The sequence below is a fragment of the Sparus aurata genome, chromosome 24 (genome assembly GCF_900880675.1).
Source record: "Sparus aurata chromosome 24, fSpaAur1.1, whole genome shotgun sequence".
Lineage (NCBI taxonomy): Eukaryota > Metazoa > Chordata > Actinopteri > Spariformes > Sparidae > Sparus > Sparus aurata.
Window position 1 is genome coordinate 19,152,082 of NC_044210.1, and position 16,883 is coordinate 19,168,964.

Consider the following 16,883-nt stretch of genomic DNA (forward strand, 5'->3'; position numbering starts at 1 on the left):
TGACATTACATCACTATGACAACCACGGCAGCACCAGGAGGCCGGCAAATAATCAGTGACGTGATCAAATGTTATAACACTGGAGTATGTTTCAGGTATTTGTACTTTACTCGAGTATTTATTCTCCTCGCAGCTTCAGAAGGCTCGTTACTTTAGTTTAGTTTGATGCATCATGTATTGATTATTGTTATTTCCCACCATCAGCAGACTGATGTGGACCTATCAGACGCAGCGAGACGAGACAAAGACGTAAAAAGCCGTAAGAAGGCGTAAACAGACAGAGAGGGAGACTGGAATGTGGAGAAAAGGCGTGTTAGTGTCTCGTATCTGCAGAGAGTTTCTGATTTTCTCTCTTTGTTGCTGCTCGGGACGCTTTACCAACCCAACATGTGTCTATTTGACGTCCTGGGAATGAGACTCAACAATCAACTGTCTTTGTGGTGCGTTCAGGAACAGCTGGGACAAATCCTACTGACTCTACCTTTAACTTTAATAGTCTTTGAATTCTATTAATATGACGTGAGCTTCAGTTAGCTTTGACCACAAATGTCCTTCAGAGGGAGACTTTTTACTCTGATACTCTGAGTACATGTCAGAGCCTGTAATCTATTAAAAAGCACATTGAGTAATTGCTTTACATTCTGCATTAAACATCTGACTCTGCATCATAACTCGTATCTAAAGCTGTCAGATAGATGTAGTGGAGACTCTCGGCTCAGTTCACCAACGAGTCGTTCTCTTGATTCACGAGCAGAAGTGAATTACAGCCGGGTTGTAACTTCTGACATTAATTCTTCCTGCACGCTCCCACCGAGCTGAAGACCGGGTGAGGCTTCAGCGTTGGGTTGCTGGAAGTCTCTATGTTAGAAGCTACCAGGCGTGTGTGAGGCGGCGTGCCAGCAGACGGACAGCTGAAGCCGGCGCTCCCCTCCTCCACCTCAGCCGGCCTTCGCAGGGAAGATGATACTCTGACCTTCCTCTTCACTCCCAGCAGCACCGCAGGGCTCAGAACAAGTCTGCCACAGCAGCGTCCACGTAAACTGAAGAGCTACAGTCTCACTCTTCTGACATACAACATACAACATATTATAATAAAGGCTCAGCTCTGATCAGCAGAGCCAGGCTGCTTCCTGTCTTTATATCAAAATGGCCGATCACTTCCTGGTTTGGGATATTTCTCATTCAAGATCTTCACTGACTAAACTACAGAAGAGGATTAGGGCCAATTTGTTTTTTTAGTTCTGACTTTAAAGTCAGAATTCTGAGAAAAAAGTCCGAATTCTGAGAAAAAAGTCAGAATTCTGAGATTAATTTCAGAATTCTGAGAAAAAAGTCAGAATTCTGAGATTAATTTCAGAATTCTGAGATTAAAGTCAGAATTCTGAGAATAAAGTCAGAATTCTGAAATTAAAGTCAGAATTCTGAGAAAAAAGTCAGAATTCTGAGATTAGAGTCAGAATTCTGAGAAAAAAGTCAGAATTCTGAGATTAAAGTCAGAATTCTGAGATTAAAGTCAGAATTCTGAGAAAAAAGTCAGAATTCTGAGATTAAAGTCAGAATTCTGAGATTAATTTCAGAATTCTGAGATTAAAGTCAGAATTCTGAGAATAAAGTCAGAACTAAAAAAAAAATTACATGTGCAGACTTCTGACTTTTTTCTCAGAATTCTGAGAAAAAGAATTCTGAGAAAAAACTTTCTCAGAATTAACTAACTTTATTCTCAGAATTCTGACTTTTTTCTCAGAATTCTGACTTTTTTCTCAGAATTCTGACTTTTTTCTCAGAATTCTGACTTTAAAGTCAGAACTAAAAAATAAAAACACATGTGGCCCTAATCCTCTTCCGTACTAAACAAACTTTAATGAACAAACTCTCTTTGTTTTCATGACTGCATGACTTTACTTTGCTTATATGTGGCGAACCCTGCCACCTGTGTCACTTCAAACAGAGTTCTGGGACCTTTTATTCCTCTGAGAACAGCTTGTTTATGTTCAGTTTGTGTTATTAACTCATTTATATTGGAAATATTATAATTCTCAGTGTGAATTTCTTCCACAAAACTACACAGTGTTGCTCTAAAGATTAAACACAATGGTCATGAATCATGAATAATGACAGTTAATGAAGGTTTCTACCTGGAAGTTATTGTCAACAATATGGATGGATGACTTGTTTGTCAATAAATGCTTCCAGTCTTTATGCTAAGCTAGGCTAATAACCTCCAGACTCAACACGCAGACATGGGAGTGACATCGAACATCTCATCCAACTTTTAGAAAGAAAGCAAATCATAATTTTTTTCAAATATATGTTGCATAATTCCTTCAACCAAACCCCACTCTGATTTCTGCCGATTTTAGAAAACACAACTTTAAGTTCTTAACTATAACATGGCTAGCTGTTTCCTGCTGCTTCTAGTCTTGATGCTAAGCTAGGCTAATCACCTCCTGACTCAGAAAGACATGAGACATGACATCCGACATCTAATCCAACTTTCAGAATGAAAGCAAATCATCACATTTCCCAGGAATGATGCACAATTCCTTCAACCAAACCTCACTCAGATTTCTGCCAATTTTAGAAAACACAGCTTTTAGATCTAACCTATCGATGTCTAGCTGTTTCACCCTTCTTCGAGTCTTCATGCTAAGCTAAGCTAATAACATCCCAACTCAACACTCAGACATAAGAGTGATATCAAACATCTAATCCAACTTTCAGAAAGAAAGCAAATCGTCACGTTTTCCTAATAATGTTGCACAACTCCTTCAAACAAACCTCACTCTGATTTCTGCCGATTTTAGAAAACACAACTTTTTGATCTAAACTACAGATAAAAATGACTTTTAAAGGAGGAAATTGTCGGACTGAACAGTTGAAATATGTGCAGCTGCCACGAGGAATGAGAGGTTAGAGTTACAGGCAGCCGCCATGAGTCTTTTTCAGGGTTCAAACAGGAAACTACTAGAAAGATCTGGAAGCGGAAGCACAAACAAAGTGAGCGGAATAAGTGGATTAAATATGAAACGTGCCCGTCTGTCTGACTGACTGACTGACTGACTGACAGCACTCCTGGCCCGGTCCTGGGGTGATTACAGGGTAAGACCTCAGTAGGCTTAAGCAACACGAGTGATTAGGACAGACAATAATAACTCAGAGACAGAGAACTGAACACTGTTGATCAGGTTTCATTCTGACACTTTCACAGCTTCTCTGTCGCTCCACTGTTCGATACATCTTTCAGTTTTACTCCAGAGTTAACAGCTAGTTTGGAAATAAACATATCAATGATATAAAAACATAAAAACACACACAAACAGCAAATTCTCCACCGAACGATCGTTTGTTCTCATACACAAAAGATTTTACCAACTGTTTCTTGTGTTCAAGTCCTTTTAATTTGCTTTTGAAATTGTGTGTTTTGACGCAGAACTTCTTCTTCTGGTACAACTAATGATGTATAATTCCTTTGCTACTGTGCTTTTATTTTGAAAGTCTAAGTCTACTACTTATTCCTTGAAAGCAGGACTTTGATTTGAAGATTTAAGGACTTCTTCTTGTAATAGGAATGAATATGAACCCTGAATGCATCATCACAACTGATTTTAATATTTTTCACATGTTGATCCTCCAAATATGTGAAAATACAAACTGTTTCCTGTCTCAGAAAGTCTGAACGTTCAGTGTGTTGTTTGGGATCTCGGGGCTGATGCTTGTTACAAACACTGGTCCAATAATCATTTTAGAGTAAAGACGCTCCTCACATGTGCAGAACTTGCCTTAGAAACGCCACATTTTTAACCTTTCTTCAGTTTCACAGTGATCAAGTGACAGTTGTCTGAACATCCATGAGAACACTGCAAACAGGAAGTGCTAACAGCTAATTCTGCTAACTTTAAATCAAGATTTGTAGTATTTTGCAGGTTTCTTTGATTGTTTCTCTGTTTTAAATCAAGTCTCAGCTGCTTCAGTTGTTTAGCAGAATGCTGTAACTCAGTTTTACTGTGAAGCTCCAGAACTGTTCTGTGGACTACAACACTTCAGAACTGCTCCTTTAAATTACCTTAAATTTACCTTTGACTGATGATAAGGTACTTTAAAGAAGTTTTGAGATAAAGAAGAAGATATGAAACTCATCCATTCAGTTAAAGGAGCTGAGCAGTGTAACCACCACACTATTCTGCAGATTTAAGGGGTTTCGACCTCCTAAATCTCCCTTAATCCACACAGAATACCCCTTTAATATGTCAAATCCCTTAAACAACCCAAAGTCTGTTGTTAAGCTTAACTAACAACAAGGACACCTCTGAATTTAGCAGTAATTTAAACATTTAAGCAGTGCTTTTCATAATATTTGGACAGTTTGAGGATTAAAGCTTTTTTCTGTGATAAATAACCCCTTAAAGTGGTGACTGAATTACAACTGTGGACATATTTTGTTGCCATGCTGAATAAATTGACCTGAATGAAGGTTTTTGGTGTTTTAAGAGGTAAAGAACAAGAAACTGAACCTCCAACAAGCTACAAGCTACGAGAATGGACAGTCCCAAGTTATACGTTACATTTTAAGGGGATTTAACTCTAAAACTCATTCAGAGGCTGAACTGACGAGGTTTTAAGGGATTTGGTGTCACAGTGACACACGAGGGGTTCGGCCGCAAAGCTTAGGGGTGATTTTATCATCAAAATGATCATTTTGATTGATGGATCAATGAGTATTCCTCAATGTTTTGAGAGGTAACGTCTAAAAATGGGCAGAAACAAACCCTTAATAATACTTTTAAATAATCTGTAACTTAAGGGGAAGGTCGCGTGCCTCCAACTGTCACCAAATCCTGTCCATTTACCCTTTGGAGGAACCCTTTTTTAAGAGTTTAAAGCCCCTTAAAATGTACCAAATAACATGAAGCCTGTCCATTCAGGCAGCTTGCAGCTTGTTGAAAGTTGAGTTTCTTGTTTCTTTTCCCCTTAAAACACACGAAAATCCTTCATTAAGGTCATTTCCTTTGGTATGTCGGCAAAAAATGTCCAAATTTGTGAGTTAATCACAATTTTTAAGGGTTTAATAACCCCTTAAAGAACCCCATAACAGTGCAGAGCAGCAGGGAGGTGCAGATAGAGTGGTGGATTGTTAAATGTCACAGGGTCGACCCCCCACATTGGAACTTAACGCAACCCCTTAAAAAACCCTTAAATCTATCATGGCACCCTGATCTCTAACAATCCACTGATGAGGGCATTAAAACCCCTTAGCTAAGTGCTTTTTCTTTCTTTAATGAGCAGTGTCTGCAGGTAAGAAGTTGAGGTTTTAGGTTTCACAGTGACAGGAGGACACGGTGTCCCGCTGCCATGCCAGCTGAGGGAGGCTCGTACCTTCTCCTGCGCTCTGGTGAGCCGCTTCTGGACGTTGATGGCCAGTTTCCCGGCGGTGACCCCTTTCCCTGGCTCGGCCATGTCGGCGGTGTGTGCGGGTGTCAGGACCAGCGAGGAAGAGGAGGACGGACTGAGGGAGAGGAGGAGGGAGAAGAAGGAGACCCGACCGACGGCTGCGCGTAACTCTAATCCCGTGGACAGCTTCTTAAAGGCGCAATGCGTAATTTAATCCGTCTGTGTGCGTAAAAACCAAAAAACAGCAAAAAGCAAATGGAGTTCTGAACGGAGCGCAGAGGGACCGAGTCCGAACGCGTCCTGCTCTCCTCTCACTGTTAATTGATGCAGACTGGAGCTCGATATGGAGACATATTAGGTTTCCTCCTCACTCATCCTCTTAAAGGCGCAGCAGGGTGTTATTATTAGCCGACATCTGTTGCACACGCGCGCTGCTGTCTTTACGCGCGGCCTTATTTAAGCGTTTCCAGTCAGATATGAGGCTAAAACAGTCCTGATACACACACACATATACACACACACACACACACACACACTCACACATGACGCACGGCTCACCTGCCGCTCAAACCGGAAGCCGACAGGTGTCAGCAAAGGTGCGTTCAGGCGTCAATGAGACGTCACACAGCTCATTTCCACTTAATTTAATTTCAAAAATAAATCTTTTTTTTAATATCTCTTCACCCAGAATGACGTCATAAACATTATTGGATTTCTGTAAACAAACAACACTTAAATACACTCTATTATTTACCTAGAATCTCTTTTAAAGCATCAAAGTTACAAACACATGAAACAGAATCCCTTAAAATTCACCTTAAAGTTCCAACAACAGACCATCAGATTTTATTCACTGATTTAAGGGCTTCTTCTGAGGTGAAACACCTTAAATTCACCATTAACTTTCCCCTTAATCTACACATCACATTTTACATCAGTGAATCCTCGATTTCAGGTGTTTTTAAGGAGATTTTTACTCAGTATTCAGGTATTTAACATGAATGAATGGATTGTTTTATATTAAGGGATTTCTATGTGGCTTTTGTGCAGAAATTTAGTCTTTTTATGGATCAAAACAACGACAAATCATCACTTAATTTACAGTTCACCTCAAAAGTGCCTTAATCTTTCAATTCAGACGTAAAAAATATGAGAACGGCTTTCATGAGATTTCTTCTTCAACGTTTGTTGATAATTAATATGATAAGGTAGTTTTCATTAGTTTAAGGGCTTCTTAGGGGTCAAACAAACACAATCACCTGAAGATGAAAACTGATGTGTAGATTACAGGGAAGGTTCAACGTCCCTTAAAATCGTCCTCATTTGTTGATTAAGAGCTTTTTTAAGGTGGATTTGAGAGGATTTGAAGGATCTTTGTCTCCGGCACCAAACACTGGACTCTGGAGGTTTAAGGGGATTTTAAGGGATTTTAGTTTCACAGAGTTTTAAAGGATAAAAGTGTCACTGAAGTCTTTGAAACATCAGAACTTCTCTGAGCCGTCAGACTCTTTTATTTTCTGTCTGTTCGTGTTTTTGGGAGAGTTGTTCTGTGTCAGTTCTTCTTCTTCTTCTTCTTCTTCTTCTCTCCGAGCAGGAACCCAAACGTCGCCCGTCTCGCCCGGTTGTTGGACGCGGTTCCGTCCGGCTCTGCGGGCTCGTGTATCCAGTTATAAAGTGAAGGTTCAGGTTTGTTTCTGATCAAAGCGTCCACCCAGTTCACCTGTCCTCCGTCCTCACCTGGCCTCCTGAGCCACGCCCAGTGGGTGGAGGCGCCCTGAGTCCAGCAGCATCCTGCCCAGCCAGTGTAAAAGCTGCGAGTACCAGTGGATCCCGTCCCCGTGGCTCCCGGTGGATCCAGTCCAGCTGTGGATCAGCCGCAGCGGCGAGAAGGCCCAGTGAGCGAGGGAGTGCTGCTGCACCACGGCATAGCAGGACGCCACCACCCCGTCCACCACCAGCGTCCCCTGCCGGGTCAGCGGTGCAAACGCCCCCCTGCTCGCCCTCAGGCTGACCCGGGTGACCCGAGACAGACGCCCCTCGCCGTGCTTCTGTCCCGCCACCAGCACACACTGTCCCGGCCGGGCGTCACTGGCGTACACAGTCCTGAGGGCGCCCGGGGCCGGCGCCGCCCCCTCGGAGCAGTTCCCCTCAGTCACAAACAGGAGGTGGGCGGCGGTGAGCGAGAGGCGGGCGCCAGCTTCTGTCTGCAGGGTGTAGAAGAGCTTCCAGGTCACCGGGTCACGGTCCAGGAAGGCCAAGACCTCACTGTAGACCAGCTCCCCGCTGCTGTCGCCGCCCGCCGAGGCCAGAACTCGCTCACCGGGTCGCAGCTCGCTGACGGACTTCTGAGCGCCGCTCTCCAGCGTGACCGAGGCCTCGCCGGGGAAACAACCGCCAGACTTAGCCGCCACTGAGTGGTCTGCAGGACAGAGAGAGAGAGACGGGTGATCAGACAGGAAGAGATGAAGCAAACAAACACAGGAAGTGGCTTCACAAATCCCGAGACAATAAAATAACATAGAAATAGTGATGAACTGTCTCTGTTGATCTATCAGAATAAAAAAAACGTATTATTCTGACTTAAATAATAATATCATCACAATGTCTGACAGATTATAAATTACAGTTTTGACTTGTTATTATTTTAATTATTATGACCTCTTTATAACATTTATAAAAGTATTTCTATTTCTTGTGATTCCAAACATTCAGTCAACGTTTCTTTATTGTGTCCTGGACGAGCTTCCGTACAGAACAGCTCACATTAACTCCCTGTAGACAAATACTGACCGTTTCTTTTCTTCACCGGAGAATAAAAGAACAATAACGAGATAAAAACTGAACAATGACGTGTGTGTGTGTGTGTGTGTGTGTGTGTGTGTGTGTGTGTGTGTGTGTGCGTGTGTGTGTGTGTGACGCTTCAGATCTGGGATAAATATTTGGGGAAGGACGGCGAGTCGAGGCGACGATTAGATAAGTGAGCTGAAGGAGGAAGCAGAGCAGGAAAATCAGCCGGCAGGTTAATCATCCGACGACCCGACTGGACTTCAGCTCCAGCACCGTTCAAACCCGCCATGACTGGTTCAAAACCTCTGTGACTGGATGTGAGGAGGTGATGTTGAGTTTCAAACACCAAAAACATCCAGAAAGTCAGTTATTCTAAGAAGTGTTGATTTATACAGTATGTGTACGGAGGCTGACAGGTGACAAAATTCAATTCCTTTGCAGAATCTGTGGATTTCAAGCTGATTCGGACCAGAAAGAACTTTATTTTTAAATAAAAGTTGGTTTTCTCTCATGAAGGTGGTGAGGAAACATGAGTATTACCTTCCTAACTCCCTTCTTGGTTTGACCGCAGACATATTTGTCACGTCGTTGACGTAAAGCAGCAGAATTCAGTTTTTCTTTCCTAGTCTTCACCTACAGGCTCCCGGCGCTCTGCTGCCCCCTAGTGGTTCTTCCCCTCTGGCTCATTAAGGTCCAGTCGGTTCCTTTAAGGAGAATTGTTTTTGGGAGGATTTGTTCATCAGTTACAACTTCTCCTCCACTGGTGTGATTTTCCTTCTCGACAACGAATTCATTTCTTTGAGGAAATTTGAGGAAAAACAGGAGCCAAAAAAAAAAAAAAAAAAAAAGGAGAAATCAAAAATACCAACTTGATTGGTTGCCCTTCTGATCAAGTCAAGGACTGGGCCCTCGCAACCCGATCTGGGAGGGAAGGAGAGAGGAGGAGAGGAGGGGGAAGGAAGGGAAGAGAGGTCGGAAGAAGTAGGAAACAAGGGAGAAAGAAGGAGAAGTTACCACTCAGTGTAAAATGTGTCGGGGAGGTTTCAACTCTGATGCATTTTTACAAGACTGTGTGAGTTTCAGCAGGTCTGCGGACGCCACAGGTGTGTTAACTGTCATGCTGGCTGCACATTCGCGGTCGTGAACAGACGCCGTGTTGAATATGTTGCACCGTAACGTGAGTGTGTGTCGACCTACGCAGAGTCTGCAGAGCCGAGCAGCAACAGGAGGAAGAAGAGCCGATCTCAACTTAATGTTAACATGAAATCCTTAAAGTCGGGGGGGGGTTTAGTTAGTTTAGTCCACAAAACTGTCGTTAAAACTTTGCCAAATTAGCTGTTAGCACTTCCTGTTAGCAGCGTACTCATGGATGTTCAGACAACTATCACTGGATCACTGTGAGACTGAAGAAAATGTAAAAACGTCAATTTTTTAAGGCAAGTTCTGCAGCATTCTCCTTAACAACAGAAGTAACTGGGGACTTGTTTAAAACGTAGAAAAACAAACAAAACAGACAAACGAAAAATACTCCAAAACTCCATTAAAACTTTGCAGAATTAGCTGTTAGCACTTCCTGTTAGCAGTGTGCTCATGGAAGTTCAGACAACTGTCACTGGATCACTGTGAGACTGAGGAAAACTTTAAAACGTGACTTTTCTAAGGCAAGTTCTGCACATGTAAGGGCCGTCTTTTTTTGTGGATTTCTAAGTGGATTTCTGAAGCTGTATTCATAATGTTCATCAGAATTGATTACTGTAGACATCGTAGTCCACAGAACAGTTCCGGAGCTTCACAGTAAAACAGAGTTGCAGCGTTCTGCTGAACAACTGAAGCAGCTGGAGGGTAAAAAATCATCAAACAGCTCGTCTGCAGATCACAAACTGATCTGAGGAGACGTCATTTACGTTACGTACCGATGAGCCTGTTGGTCGTGTGAGGAAAGCAACAAAGCTAACAGAAGCAACACTTTAGACGTGACGTCGGCGCTGGCTGAACCTGAGGGAGGTGGCAGGTGAGTGGCAGGTGAGTGGCAGGTGAGACAGGTGAAGAAAAAGAAGAAGAAGGGTGTGAGAGCGAGAAGATGGCGGCAGGAAGAAAGTTAGCGACCAGGAGAGGAACCAACAGTGTTAGAAAGACGGGAAAAGGCAGCGTGAGCGTGTCGGATTCTGAACCTCGAATGTTCAGGAACTTCTATAAATGAGTTCAGCGTCTGTCTGACAGTTTATTTCAGAGTTTGTGGGTCCGTGATGATTCTGCCGGGCCTGACCAGTGATGGGTGAGGGTTTAAAGTCGTTGTTTGAAGCTGCAAAGCTTTCATGGAGATTAGTGACGCGTCAAAGCTGAAGAGGAAGGAGAAGGTTGAGCGCTGCAGCTAACGACTGTCGTCACGATGACGTCCTCGAACGTCTCGTTTCATCCGCAGCTCAGAAATATTCAGAACATATTCACATTTAACAAGCTGGAGTCAGAGAATCATGACTGTTTGGTTCTTGGAGAATAACTCAAAGCGATTAATCGATTAGCAGGATAGTTAGTGGTTAATTTAAGTCCAAGTGAGCTTCAGATGAACTGTAGCTGCGTTGAACAGATAATATTTGTACGAACATGTTAAGAGATTTTAGTTTAGCGTCACATTTCTGTTTAAAGGCGTATTTGCAGCGTATGAAAGTTATTTTCAGTGTCGTTTGAGGCCTTCGAGGTGAAACTGCTCGTCTACATTTAAACAGTCACATCCAACACCAGCTCAGATCTCCTCCCCCGTCCTCCCCCGTCCTCCCCCGTCCCCCCTCACCGGACTTGACGCTGCAGTGGATGTGGGCTTTGGACTCGTAGTAGACCCAGTCGAACCCGGACTCCACGGCCAGGCGCGCCAGCATGGCGTACTTGTTCCGGTCCCGGTCCGACGTGGTGATGTCCACCGCCCGGCCCTCGTAGTGCAGCGACTCCTCCGAGTGGTGGCCGTCCTCGTCCCAGCCCTCGGTGACCCTCAGCCGGACCCCGGGCCACAGGTTCATCACCGCGATGGCCAGAGAGTTCAGCTTGTCTTTGCAGCGCTGCAGGAGAACAGACACAGTTACCACAACAAAGGTTCAAACTAATGTACATGTTTACATTTATAGATGTGCACTATGTGGCCAAAAGTAGGTGGACACCTACTTTTGGCCACATAGTGCACATCTATAAATGTAAACATGTACATTTAATCTATATTTGTTCATAAACTGGGAGAAAAACCTTTAAATCAACTTTAATGTTGATGTTAACGCACCAGAGACGACTTTTATTCTGAAAACTCTTTAATTGCACTCAGATTTTTAAGTCTCTTCTGATTTTCTAAAGCTTTTCATGTCCTGATCTTGAAGAAAGTGTCAGATTTATGATTTCCAGCTCATCTGCAGCGTCACCGACACGTTAACGTTCTCAGGAAGTGTAAAAATAAACACTTTACGATGTTTTCACAGACTTTATGTCCGTTTTATGTCTGTTTTATAGTTTATGGTTTGAAGCGTTGCTCAGCTGACCGTTGAACTTCTCCTTAAGCCCCGCCCCCCCGAGCCTGACGCACTCTGCTGGTGTCTGTGGCTTGCAGCCTTCCCACAATGCACCCCTGCTGTCAGAGGTGTTTGCTCTGTGCGGTGAGCGACGGGAGCTAAGTTAAGGACGGAGGGGTGACGGGGGTGACGGAGGGGCTGTGAGGTGAAAGGGTGGAGGGTGATGCATCCTCTCTAAAGATGGAGTCTGGTCAGGGTGAGCAAACAGGAGGTGAGAGGGCCCATTCAGGGACCCGCTCAGCTCCCCGCGGCCCTCATAAATAAATCCTCCGGCGGGCGCCGTTGATTTAATCCTCGCGCTGCTGCGCGTTTATTTATAAAGGTCAGATCTCAGGTGATGCCTCGGACACGCCCACTCAGACGGTGGGTGGAGTTTAGACGTCTAAACTCCACCCACCGTCTGAGTGGGTGTTTGGAGATGAAGGAAATGTTCTTATTGGTTCTTGGTGGTTTCAGGAAGTTTACCGTCTCCATGGCAACCTAACTTTATCCTACAGGCGAGGATTTTTTTACAGTGTGCCACCAAAAGTGTCAGCTTTAAAGTCAAACATTTGAGTTGATTTAAAGGTTTTTGAACAAATGAACAAAACCAGATTAAATATACGTTCTTTCACGTGTTTAGATGGCAACAATGCGGCCAAAAGTATGTGGACACATCGTTTTTCTTGGTTGTGGGTGGAGTTTAGACGGAAGGCGCCGTTCCCCGTCTAAACTCCACCCACCGTCATCGGACCTGATGGAACCGAACATGGTGAAGAAGACGAGCGACGAGTTCGATGTTTTGTTCAAACGTTTGGAGACGCAGGAAATGTTCTGATTGGTTCCTGGTGGTTTCAGGAAGTTTACCGTCTCCATGGCAACCTAACTTTATCCTACAGGCGAGGATGTTTTTACAGTGTGCTACAAAATTCAAACATTTGAGTTGATTTAAAGGTTTTTTTCTCCCAGTTTGTGTCCATAAATGATCAAAAACAGATTAAATATATGTTCATTCACATTTTTACATGTTAACCATGTGGCCAAAAGTATGTGGACACGTAGTTTTTCTTGGTTGTATCTCACTTCTGAGTCTTAATACGATCAAATAATACGTATTTCAGCACATTTATATGGTTGTTTGGTCAGTTTTAATGAACGTAACGTTATTAACAGAGAACCAGAGTCTCTGCTGAGTGCTGAGTTCAGTCAGCGATGTGATCGAACTGCTTCAGAGCGATTTAACACAAATAATCCCTCAATCGAACTGATGAAAATCTATCTGACGAGAGCCAAACACAAACGTTCACAGATGAGGTGAAGTTTAAAAGGAAAACAAACATTTATATCTCTGAAAGGTGAGAAATGAACCTTTTAACCCCATAATAAAGATTAAAGTGAGGTTTTATTTATTGGTTTTCTGTCACCTGAGAGGTTTTTTATTCCCCTGCAGCCCCTGAATGCGTCCCCTCAGTGATGCAGCCTGCTAGGAGTGAAAAGTGGGATTAAACGCTATAAATGTCTCTTTCCATGTGGGCTGTGATGAGAATAGCTCGGCCACAGATGCCTTCTCACAGTGTCCACTGTGGGTTTTAACCTCTTATGTTTTCCCTCCGCGGTTTCGAGCAGCAACGAGCCGGACTTCATAAATCAGACGATGGATTTTGTTGGTTTTCCTTTCAAGGTGTACGGATCGACGGCGGTTTAAGCACTAAAACCGCTGGCTGCACAAACATTGGACAACATGCGCCTGTGCGCACCTTCGCGCTGCAAGAAGTGTCGCCGTGAGGTCGCGTTCTGTGGAGGAAACCTGCAGAAACCACAAGCACAGAGCCGATCTGCGTCTCTGGAGCGACTTTAACGCATCGCGTCCGCAAGAAAATCCCTCAAATGACAGAAAAACGTCGCACCTCTGCAACACTCATGACTTTATGTTCGCAGCTGAGCGTGCGGAGCGACTCTTCTTGCAGTGTGGCGTCGCCCCCTGAACAGTCGCGTCTGTATGCAGCAGCGCCCAGGAAGGAGCGAATAAAAAAATCTGTATAATTAAGGCTTCGACGCTATTTTTGCACATGTGCGCTGCGAAAACAAACACAAAAGTAACACGGGACAGTAAAAGACAAACAGGAGGCTGTCTGCTGCGGCCCGGGGACCGTAAATTGTGTGCAGGTCTGCGCCGGTGACGCGCGCTGCAAGAAATGTTCAGTCTGGAGCCGAGAAGTGAAGTTTGACCGAGCTGGTTTTTATCTTCCAGCTCCAGAAGGAAAATCAAATAACTGCAGGTGATGTTGGAGGTTAAAACTCCTGAAACAAAGAGACATGGCGCATCCATGTGGTGCGTTTAAAGGCTTTAACTGGCCTGTTTTTTTAACTGAAACATCTCGAGAAAAATCAGAAGTAAAAACAAATAACTGCAGGTGATGTTGGAGGTTAAAACAGGTGAAACAAGCCTTTAAACGCACCAGTATGTTGGATTTAAAGACTTTATCTTCTACATGAACCTCAGCAGGAGTGAGTTTCAGAGATCTGAAGTTTAACTGGGCTGATTTTTATCCTCCAGCTTCGTTTTTTCTGACTTTAACTTTCTCTAAAACGTCTCAACAAACAGCAGAACTAACGTCAGGTAACCGCAGTTTGGTGTTGGAGGTTAAAGCGAGCTGACGCGTTTCTCCAGGCTCCATCCCGGGTGGATATTTCTTGCAGTGCGCGCGGAGAGGTGACAGCTCCACACTGCAGCGCGCGCCTTCGCTCCCCACGTGGGTCTGTGGACATAAGCGAGAGGAAGCCCGCGGTCACAAGAGCCAGATATAAATACTTTATTCCTGGGGAAATTGGGAGTCAAATAAATTCCAGCCCGGGGCCACATCAATGACGGTGTCGTAAAAATTTCTGACAGTCCAAAAGGCGACTGTTAAATCTGGCCAGTCGGGCTAAAAACGACCACGGTAAACATCAGGACACGCTCGACCCGGGCTCTAACCAAATACGACGTTTGGCTGTTTTTCCACCAAAAAACACGCCGTGAAACAGAGAAACAGAGCACAGAGTGTTTTAATTAAGAGCCAGCGCTGTTCCAGACGCGCTCAGCTCGCTTTTTACGCACAGAGAGCCTCTGAGAGTCCCGACTGGAGAGCAAACACCGAGCTGTGATCAGAGAAGTCACCTTCAGACGGATCTCATGTCGCAGGTTTCATTAAATCACTTCAGCGACCCTAAAACTTCACGTTTTGTTGCGTTTTACTCGAATTGTGAAGAAGAAATGTGAGCTGTGTTTGTCAGGGCTGATTTGAGTGTTGAGTCAACAGATAACAGCGTCCACGCGTTTAAAGACTGGCCAAAGTGCACCTACAGATACCTGGTTCAACCCCAGGCTGAAAGGCACTACGGCAGCCGGGTAGGTTACCTGAGTCATCATGCGGTCTGCACCTGTGTTCTCCTCATCCTTGAAGATGATGTCGGGGTTGTAGTTGGGGGTGAGCTCCTTGAAGCGCTCAGAGTTCCGGGTTATTTTCCCTTCGTATCTCCCGCTGGCCCCCAGCGTCTTCTCCGCCACGTTGGGGCTGAACTGCTTGTAGGCGAGCGGCGCGAGTTTTCTCGGTGAGCGCCTCTTGCCATAACCTCGACCCGGCCCGCAGCCCTCGCTGACCGGCGAGAGGAGGAAGGCGCACCCGGCGAGGCACGTCACCAGCGTCGAGAGCAGCATTCCGCCCCGGGCCGGTGTGAACTCCCCCGGCGGGTGGCCAGAAAGTCCCCGCTGGATGTCTTTTGATGTGTGGAGCTCCTCTTTTTAGTTTAGAGCGGAGGCACCGCGGCAGGACTCATCCACGAGTCCCCGAAAGTGTCCATTCCCGGCGCGTAAAAGTGTCCCGTGCGCCGCTGGAGACGCGCTGAACCTGTCCTCTGAGTGCGCGCGGAGGCAGGGGCATAAATAGGCGAGGTGAGTTTGTCTTGGCAGGCGGCTTCAAAGCTGTCGGAGCTGTGAGAAAAGGCCTACAGACAGACACGGCGGCGCGCGGTGCGCAGTCTGGCTGCGCCTGCTGGGCACGGCGGTCAAAGGGTGTCCCCGCAGCGGTTTGTGCTCTCGGGTTTGGTCTCAATGCGTCCCTGTGGCGCGGCGCTGTTGGCAGCAGTGGAAGTGGAAGAGATCCTACGAGAGAACAGATGAGGTGCCGCGGGAGAAGAAGGAGACCGCGCCCTGCTGGACCTGCCCTCTGCCGCGTCCTCTCCTCCCATCGGGGTGGCACAGGCCGCCTGTTTTCATCTGTTTATTGTCAGCCAAGAGGACACGGACCGACACCGAGCCACGAGACTGACAGACTGACCGGCCTGACCGGCGCGTGCTCTCCTCACTCTCACCTTTGGACCCGCAGGTGCGCGCGTAAAGACCGTGCGCTCCGAAACGTCCTCAACCTCACCTGGAGGATCTGAGCGTGACGTAACAGACTGGGCTGCAGGTGAGGAGGCAACACACCTCTGAGCACCTGACTGGACCCCTCATAGTGACGTCACACTAACGTTAACGACCCAAACTGAGAGATCAGAACAGTTAAGCGACTGTTTAGTTCAGTTCACCTAAAAAAATTAAAGTCCAGTCACTGCCTCCTCTCCTGCACGCTGGTTTAAGTTTCTGGACTTTAAATGTATAAAACAGTAACAACAACTAAATAAATTCTCCAAAACTCCATCAAAACTTTGCAGAACTATCTGTTAGCACTTCCTGTTAGCAGTGAATTCATGGATGTTCAGACAATTGTCACTGGATCACTGTGAGACTGAAGGAAGCTTAAAAACATTAAGTTTCCAAGGCAAGTTCTGCACATTTAGATTTATTGTGAAGGTCCAGAAATGTTTTGTTGTCAGCGAGACTTCACCTGACTTTGCTGTCAGTTGGAGATGATGACTAACATTTTATTTTTGGGTGAACTGCTCCTTTACTGAGGCCCTTAAGTCTGTTAATTATTTCCTCGATAGTTTAGTTGATAGAACATCACAGAAGTGTCTTCTCTGCGACAAACAGCCCAACATATTGAGTTAACTAAATATAAAACCAACAAAAGCAGCAGATTCTTGTTTACGTTTCTTCTTTCTTGGTAACTGAAGCACACATGTAATATTCCAGCTTCTTTCCAGGAAATTATTAATAAAGTGAGGGTCTCAAATGATTACCAAATAATATTTATA

The 16,883-nt window shown here is 45.0% G+C and overlaps 2 protein-coding genes across 8 annotated transcripts in view; both read right to left on the reverse strand.

Annotated features, from left to right (window-relative positions):
- The window catches only part of bin1b (bridging integrator 1b), a 15,535-nt gene extending 9,801 nt beyond the window's left edge, over window positions 1–5,734 (reverse strand). For 2 of the 7 annotated variants that reach the window (XM_030409799.1, XM_030409801.1), the window contains exon 1: window positions 5,374–5,731. In XM_030409799.1, coding sequence (XP_030265659.1) covers window positions 5,374–5,454 — 81 coding nt within the window. In that variant the 5' untranslated portion in view covers window positions 5,455–5,731. Of the gene's footprint in view, window positions 1–5,373 lie in introns of all 7 variants that reach the window. The other 5 variants (XM_030409800.1, XM_030409798.1, XM_030409802.1 and 2 more) reach the window with 5 other exon arrangements.
- A 283-nt stretch (window positions 5,735–6,017) lies between these two features.
- Window positions 6,018–15,951, reverse strand: LOC115577040 (indian hedgehog B protein-like). Its single transcript, XM_030409821.1, has 3 exons — window positions 15,106–15,951; window positions 10,967–11,228; window positions 6,018–7,807 (listed from the first exon to the last, which is right to left on the reverse strand). The coding sequence occupies exons 1-3, from the start codon at window positions 15,403–15,405 to the stop codon at window positions 7,122–7,124; spliced, it is 1,248 nt and encodes a 415-aa protein (XP_030265681.1). The 5' UTR covers window positions 15,406–15,951; the 3' UTR covers window positions 6,018–7,121.
- Between the last annotated feature and the right edge of the window lie 932 nt (window positions 15,952–16,883).

Excerpts from the sequence above, each read along its gene's own strand:
- LOC115577040 (XM_030409821.1), bottom strand. The coding sequence starts at position 15,405 with ATGCTGCTCTCGACGCTGGTGACGTGCCTCGCCGGGTGCGCCTTCCTC. Across the intron at positions 11,229-15,105 it reads CAGACCGCATGATGACTCAG|CGCTGCAAAGACAAGCTGAA; the intron begins GTAACCTACCCG and ends GTTCTCCTGCAG. Across the intron at positions 7,808-10,966 it reads CCACTGCAGCGTCAAGTCCG|ACCACTCAGTGGCGGCTAAG; the intron begins GTGAGGGGGGAC and ends TCTGTCCTGCAG.